We start from the raw sequence: 8,553 nt of genomic DNA, 5'->3' as shown, positions 1-8,553 counted from the left end.
AAAAAAAAAAAAAAAAGAAGGGAAAACCTTGTTATATCTAGATACGTTGGTAGAAACTTTCTAAAAATATTAAAGACTAGCATAATTCTGCTTGGATTGTCTAAGTTATAAGTTCTTTGATGCTTTAACCTTAAAAGTTTATCCAAACATATAGAAGATGGAAGTTTAGCATGCTAGTTTTATTATTATTTAAACTATTATTACTTATGTTTCTGTTCAGAAATATGTATTATTAATACGTATCTCTCTCTCTCTCTCTCTCTATATATATATATATATATGTGTGTGTGTGTGTGTGTGTAATTTTTTTATTAATGCTGTGAATAAGTTAAAAATATAAGTAGCACACTAAATTCCATCACCACATTTAGTTTTAAAAAGTAATTTTACCTTTGTTGTATGGTTTTGATTAGTTCACTTTTGGTACACTACGTGGCACAACGATCAAAGTGCATTTTATTGTTTACGCTAATTAGAAAAATGAAAGTTTAGATCATCGAATAATTGATAATATTTGAAAAAAGACAAGTCACACATTACTTAAAGTTGCTCTAAAGAGTAAATTAATGATATTATTAACTTTATAAAAATTTTTTGTTGATCATATGTTAAACAAAACTATGGCCCCACCATCGAAAATTCGTAAATTGGAAATGGAATTTGGCTCTGGTAATGAAGATTCAGTATGCCAAGCTTTTCTCGAAATAGAAAGAGCACAAGGTGAAAAGTTAATGAAAGTGGACTACAAACCTCAAGTTTCTTATGTGTATAATCCTCTAGAATATGCTAGGGAACCTCACGAAGACTACATAAAAAAGTATTGTAAAGGTCGGAAAGATGTTATTTTTTTAGGAATGAATCCGGGCCCTTTTGGAATGGCCCAAACAGGTGTTAGTATTATTATTTTTAACTTTTAAGTCCCATTACTTTAATTAAAAACTCGTGTATTCTTATATGATATATATATAAACCTTTACCAATATAAACTTAATGGATGCTAGTATTTGTAGTAAGTATATTTCTGAAGTAATCCAAAACTGAAATTCGGAAAAGACGTTTAATATTAGTTGATACAACTTACAAGTTGAAACTGCGTGAGCCTAAATTCAGACTTATCCTGGAGTAAAGGATTTCTCCATTAAAAGTTAAAGATTATTGGAATACTATATTTGGTAAAACAATCTTTATCGTCTGTTGACTATATGTCGATTTTTCATTATTATAAAAGTATCTTTTCTCAGAATACCAAATTTGATGCGAGGATTATGCTGACTTTGGTGTAAAAGGTTTTGAAAATAATTTTGTAATTAAGGAAGAGAACAAGGCAGAATGCTATAATCAGTTTTTACTTGTATTTTTACTGATGAAAGATGAGAAGAGATACTTAAAGTCAAGCAATTTTTAAAATGTAAATAGGAATTTTTCATAAGTTGTAGGTATGTTGAAGAAGAAATTCAAAAATTCTTAGGGGAACTCCTGTACAAAATGAAGCTTGTAATTCTAACTTTTAGTCCTTATGAGATTTATCATAAAATCTAAGTGGGAGTTTTAACTGTTATTTTCCAAAAAAACTTTTGACAGCAAAGACAGTTTTGTTTTTCTAACAGGGTGATTGGCTTATGGAATGAGCTACCATCTGCAATAATGGATGCCATCACTTTACAGAATTTTAAGAGGGGAATTGATGATATCCTAAATGGTGGGTTTTAAATTTTTACTTCTGTCAATAGTGGGTGTGAAAAGATACCTTGAAGGACAAAAAGGCCCTTTGTTGTCCATCTGTTATGTTTTGTTGTATCATGTACATGGGTGGGATTTGGAACCAAAGTTTTTGGGGGGCAAAAAGGTTTGACATAATTATTTTGAATGTCATGTGTATACTATATATCCCATAGGAAAAAACTGCTCCCCCTTGCCCCACCCCACTTATGGTTTTGTATAATTAACCAATATAGTGAATTGTTATTTACCAGTAGTTTATGTAAATGACATAGGGGACCTTCCATTTGTTAAATTAATTCAATAATAAAAAAATTTACCTTTGATTATTGTTTAGGTGCCATTTGGTGAAGTTGCATATGTGCGTGATTGGCTGAAGATTGAGGGGGTTGTAGGAAAACCACCACAAGAGCATCCAAAAAGAGTAATTAGCGGTTTTAGCTGTACAAAGCGTGAGGTACTGTGAATTTATAGATAGTTTATACTATTAACCAATCATTTAATGCAAAGTTTTAAATTATCAATGTAACTTGAAGCTGTCCAATAGTTATGAAAAAAACTGTAGTTAAGATTTCATGTATTATAATCTTAAAATGAAAATTAGTAATTGTCATAATGCATCCAGTTTTTTATTAAAACTTTTTAAATTTTTATGTAAAAATGTGAAGAAAATTCATTTTAGAAAAAAACTATTTTTTTCACTCTCAAAGTTTAATAAATTTGTGTTCTGAATTTCATGCACTGTGTAAATGTTAGACCATCAGTTTTGGCAAAATAGATAATAAAAGTAGTTTTGTGGGCTAAGCATAGTTTTTGTAAGCTTTTAACTTAAAGAATAGTGAACTACACAAAGACACTAACTATTTCAGCCTTCAGATAATTTTTCAGGATGTGTCAGTTTGTGGTTAGGAAAAATATTGTAATAATGCACGTAAAAAATCAGTTATTGTGTTATGTGATTGTTATTAGTTTGCTGAAATTGGATGAGTGTTAAAAACTTTTAGTCAATTGCTCTTGTAAAAACCTATTTTTCAATTTTAATATGAATATATATTTAATGACTTTATCTTAAGGTTAGTGGATATCGATTCTGGTCATTCTTCGAAGAAACTTGTGGAACTCCGGAGAAGTTTTTTAAACGCTGTTTTGTGCATAATTATTGTCCACTAATTTACATGACAGAGAGTAGCAAAAATATAACTCCACCAGAACTGAAAGGCCCAACAAAAACAGCTGTGACTGAAATTTGTGATGTAGCTTTTGTTGATGTGGTGAAATTATTAAAACCCAAGATTGTGATTGGAGTTGGAAAGTTTGTAGAAAGCAGAGTTACCAAAGTACTCAAAACTGGTGGTATTGACAATATAAGGGTTTCTGCTATTATGCATCCAAGTCCTGTTAATCCATTAGCAAACAAAGGCTGGAAAGAAACTGTTACCAAACAATTGTCTGAACTTGGTGTCTTAGATTATTTTGATAAGAAGTAAAACTTTTCAGTTATTTTGTTTATTCATCCAATACTCTTAAACTCCAACTAATTGAACATACTATATATATAAAGAACACCCAGGGGTACCAAAACCTTAGAACAGATTTACCACACAAACTTTAATAATTATTCTCATGCTTTGTACAAAATATTATATGTGTTAGAAAATTTGGTTGGTTTTAGCTAGTCAATCATGCTAAGAAGTTTTCTAGAGACGGGGACTTTATAACATTGAAAAAAATGTTAGTGATTAATTAAATTACTTCTAATTTTTATCTTCATTAGTATTATCTTAATATTACTTAACCTGTTCAGGGATCAAAATGTCTAGTTAGTGTTACAGTTTTGCTAGTAAAACTTAGAAGGCACTAGAAAAAACTGCTAACACACATATCAGAAGGAAGATAATTGTTACTGACAAGTATCAATAGACGCAAGACTCTGAATACAGGTGGTTACTGTAATAGTGATAAAATTAAAAAGATTATTTGACTTGCTGGTTTTAAAATTCACGTTTGAGCTGCAGGGCATGCCCAGGCCAGGCATAAGGAAATGGTGATAGTTCAACTCATCTGATTGGTTGGCAAGGCAATTATCACATGAGCCATACAGACTCGCACCATCTGGTCTCTGCAGTGTGGTTAGAAATACTGTGCCCATGTGGTTGCTTATTGAAGGCAATAATAAAACTGAAAACATGTAAATTGAAGGCAAGTTTTCAACATTCCTCTTAATGTTTCCTTGATTAAAACAAATGTTAGGCCTACTGCTTTTAATGTTTAGTCAGCTTTCTGTATTTAAACAGTAACTTTTAATAATAAAATACATTTTAGTATAGGGTCTATCAACAGCGGGATATTGTAGACTGTCAATCAAGGCACTCATGGCCTAGATACACAAGTTTCTGCCCAAATGAAACATCTTTTAACATTTGTGAAATAATTTAAATACAAAACTTGTATGTAATCAAAATGAGTTTTGACATTCAAAAATATTTAAAAAAGGACACATGACAGAAGGTTTATACATATAAATACACATACTGATTAACAGTTAATGAAATAATTGAATACTATGACACAGTTAGTTAAAATAATGTTGCTAACAGCAGTCCTGAATCAACCATTTGCTGATGCCTTCAAAGGTCAAGGCCTACAATTGTTTGAAGTTTTTTTTTTGTTTTAATTAGAAAAAATCTTAGTATAATATGTTTGTCTGTTTACACTTGGGTGAGAAAGATGATGGTTTATTTTGTTGACAGGTATTATATCTTTCTGAAATGTAGGATTAATATTGTTGTCAAGGTTAATACCTAAATAATCAACTTTGTTTACTAAATACTTCAAGAGCGTAATTTTCCTGGTGACATATGGCTTTTTTTTTTAATCCAAGATCAAACAAGTGATATAAGAATAAAACTCCACGTTTATCAAAAGTCCTGTCACCTAGAGTTGTGTAACCTGTAAATACACACAGTCTGGCTTTTATGTCAGTATGAATAATTTATTTGTGACTTAAAATATGAGGTCGTTTGTCCAGTTTTTAAGAAAAACTTGTACATATTTTAACACAATGGTAACCAGAATCCTACATATGGATGGTCCAAAGTTAACATTTATTTTATGTACAAGGATAAAGAAATTTAGCATTTTTAATAATAAAAATCAGTCCTGTGTTCAGCTGAATAAAATTTCTATACATTTTCAATAACACTGTATTTAGCTTTGCTAATGTTCAATAATAATACGGAAACATGGACAATGTACCAGGCTTACTGCTGGAATTCCTCATGAAAGCTTACCAACAACAACAGACTTTCTGTTATTTATTTTTACAAATACATTACTTTGTTAATGAGAGCAAGAAAATGAAATGTTTGAAACAAACAAACTGTATTTAAGTATGCTGCGTGAAATATTTTACTGTTTCATTTCAAAATGCATACTTGATGTATTATCTGTTATCATGTTAATATCAAATTCCATCATTATTTGACACAACTCTTTTAACCTTTGCTGATTAACTTTTACTTGTATATGTTGTTAGCTGTAACACTTTCTTTCCCTGTTATTTTACTTATGTATGTTGTTAGCTGTAACACTTTCCTTCCCTGTTATTATACTTATGTATGTTGTTAGCTGTAACACTTTCCTTCCCTGTTATTTTACTTATGTATGTTGTTAGCTGTAACACTTTCCTTCCGTTATCTAACTTGTATATGTTGTTAGCTGTAACACTTTCCTTCCCTGTTATTTTACTTGTATATGTTGTTAGCTGTAACACTTTCCTTCCGTTATCTAACTTGTATATGTTGTTAGCTGTAACACTTTCCTTTCCTGTTATCTTACTTGTATATGTTGTTAGCTGTAACACTTTCCTTCCCTGTTATCTTACTTGTATATGTTGTTAGCTGTAACACTTTCCTTTCCTGTTATCTTACTTGTGTATGTTGTTAGCTGTAACACTTTCCTTCCCTGTTATTTTACTTGTGTATGTTGTTAGCTGTAACACTTTCCTTCCCTGTTATTTTACTTGTATATGTTGTTAGCTGTAACACTTTCCTTCCCTGTTATTATTCCACTTATATATTTAAAAGTAACACATTGTGTTAATTAAAAACTCCTGTTTAATATCACTTAGAATACTTTAGGTACAAAATTACCTCACCAGGTATTGGATAAATTAAACACATTTTTTTTTCTAATTAGTTTTGGTTTTAACCTTTAAAACTTTTCAACACCATTGTATAAACATACGTTTGTTTTATAATGTTTTTAAAAACTGTGATAAAAGCTTGTTTCTGTTGAGATCTGTACATGGTGAGCCTCTTTTCTAAAAAAAAACTAAAGAACTCTTAACTTTTCATTTATTATAAAATTCTTAAGTATTTCTGAAAACTTAGCATATTGAAGAAACAAAGGTTTCTGTTCCCAGTGTTTTTAAAGTCCATTAGCATATGACATTCAGACTAAAAACTGTTCACGTGTTATGTATCTTGCACAGCAGAGAGAGAGAGACAAATGAGACATTTAAGAAACTGGATATATATCAAATGTACAAAATAAAGTGTATTTTTATTTGCATGTGTTACAACAGAGACAATTTGTACAAACTGTCAAATTCAAACATTCTGATTCATACGAGAAAACAATATTATCAGACCAACTTTTATTCTTTATTTCAACTTTATGTGGTAAATGAAGAATAAATTCATATAGAACCCCCCACGATTTAAAACCACAGTATGTTCTTGCACCTCGAGTAAGGTTTTTCATGGTTTTTCTGATATGCAGAAGCTGGAAAATGAGTTTTATAACTAAGGCTTTGGCTTGAAAAACACTAAATTTTTGGTACAAAGCAACGACTGGTTAAACCAGAATGTGTAGTGTGGTGAGAACATCCCACAGAGTTCTATTACAATGAGTTTTGAACTTAACATCAATAAGACCTTGGTGAGGCCTCGTTTGGAACACTACATGTTTGATAGAACTCAGAAACAGATTGGCACAAGGTTAAAAAATGTAAGTTGTTTGGAGAATGTAATGAAAGAACCAACTTATATATTAGATGTAACAAGGTGCAAATTGGTCTTCTAGTAAAATTATTTATGTCTGTTTAGTTGTAAAATTTATGGAATGGTTTATCTGAAGAAGTGAAATGTTTGAATTATTTTATTGGATAGATATGTGGTTTAATGTTGTAATTGATCTGCAGTGAATGAGAGGTAACCTTAATGAACCTAATGGCCATCATCATGTTAGACAAACAAAATAATCCTCATTCAGGTCTTCAGTCAATCCTTGATGTGGAATGATAGAACAAAACTAAAGTCAACTTTTTAATAAGAGTTAACAGAAGAATTGTTTTTATGTGAACAATATTGATTCATGCTCAATAAATTTTAATAGTATAGACAAAGTAATAAAACTAAGAATACCAGTGATATTAAATTAAATTTTATTCCACGGTATAATCTTTTTTAAAAAAAATAAACATTATTCTCTGTTCTTACATCATAATTTATAAAACAACCAGGGATATTTTTATGGAATTCACAAAATATGTAAAGGTGATCAATTAACACCTATAGTTTCAAGAGATCAATTAACACCTATAGTTTCAAGTATTGGAACTTAAAATCATGCTTTGGCAGATTATTTAGTTACATTTTTGAAGAAGTATATTACTAATGGATATACCTCGAAAGACAGTTTTGAATTTTCTAGTGAAAGAAAAATCTAAAGTTTGAAATAAGGTTTTTTTCCAAGTTTTGACACCGAGTTCTTGTATCCTAAAATCCCTTTGGAAGGAATGGTACAGTTAAATGAATTTTGAAAATAAGGATCATATTTTTGTTGATTGGTACACTTTACAATCAGATCGATGGTGTAACTATAGGTTCCTTCTTCAAGTAATCTTTACAACAGATCGATGGTGTAACTATAGGTTCCTTCTTCGGGTAATCTTTACAATGGATTGATGGTGTAACAATAGGTTCCTTCTTCGGGTAATCTTTACAACAGATCGATGGTGTAACTATAGGTTCCTTCTTCGGGTAATCTTTACAATCAGATCGATGGTGTAACTATAGGTTCCTTCTTCAGGTACACTTTACAATCAGATCGATGGTGTAACTATAGGTTCCTTCTTCAGGTAATCTTTACAATCAGATCGATGGTGTAACTATAGGATCCTTCTTCGGTAATCTTTACAACAGATCGATGGTGTAACTATAGGATCCTTCTTCAGGTAATCTTTACAACGGATCGATGGTGTAACTATAGGTTCCTTCTTCGGGTAATCTTTACAACGGATCAATGGTGTAACTATAGGTTCCTTCTTCGGGTAATCTTTACAACAGATCGATGTTGTAACTATAGGATCCTTCTTTGGGTAATCTTTACAATGGATCGATGGTGTAACTATAGGTTCCTTCTTCGGGTAATCTTTACAATGGATCGATGGTGTAACTATAGGTTCCTTCTTCGGGTAATCTTTACAATGGATCGATGGTGTAACTATAGGTTCCTTCTTCGAGTAATCTTTACAATGGATCAATGGTGTAACTATGGGATCCTTCTTCAGGTAATCTTTACAACGGATCGATGGTGTAACTATGGGATCCTTCTTCGGGTAATCTTTACAACGGATCGATGGTGTAACTATAGTTTCCTTCTTCAGGTAATCTTTACAATGGATCGATGGTGTAACTATAGGTTCCTTCTTCAGGTAATCTTTACAACGGATCGATGGTGTAACTATAGTTTCCTTCTTCAGGTAATCTTTACAATGGATCGATGGTGTAACTATAGGTTCCTTCTTCAGGTAATCTTTACAATGGATCG

General features: G+C 31.0%; 2 protein-coding genes across 2 annotated transcripts in view; one reads left to right on the top strand and one right to left on the bottom strand.

The window, feature by feature from the left end:
* The first annotated feature begins 427 nt into the window (after positions 1–427).
* Positions 428–4,915, top strand: LOC106472451 (single-strand selective monofunctional uracil DNA glycosylase-like). The gene is made up of 3 exons (XM_013933100.2): positions 428–890; positions 2,057–2,176; positions 2,793–4,915. Exons 1-3 carry the CDS (start codon positions 606–608, stop codon positions 3,204–3,206), a joined length of 819 nt encoding a protein of 272 aa, XP_013788554.2. The 5' UTR covers positions 428–605; the 3' UTR covers positions 3,207–4,915.
* Positions 4,916–5,706: 791 nt separating this feature from the next.
* The window catches only part of LOC106472454 (heterogeneous nuclear ribonucleoprotein A1, A2/B1 homolog), a 24,814-nt gene continuing 21,967 nt past the window's right edge, over positions 5,707–8,553 (bottom strand). Inside the window, exon 10 of the mRNA XM_022401019.1 lies at positions 5,707–8,346. The gene's annotated coding sequence lies outside the window, so the exon portion shown is untranslated. The remainder of the gene's footprint in view (positions 8,347–8,553) is intronic.

Source organism: Limulus polyphemus, unplaced genomic scaffold (genome assembly GCF_000517525.1).
Source record: "Limulus polyphemus unplaced genomic scaffold, Limulus_polyphemus-2.1.2 Scaffold5347, whole genome shotgun sequence".
Taxonomy (NCBI): Eukaryota; Metazoa; Arthropoda; class Merostomata; order Xiphosura; family Limulidae; genus Limulus; species Limulus polyphemus.
This window is presented reverse-complemented; position numbering and strand designations above follow the sequence as displayed.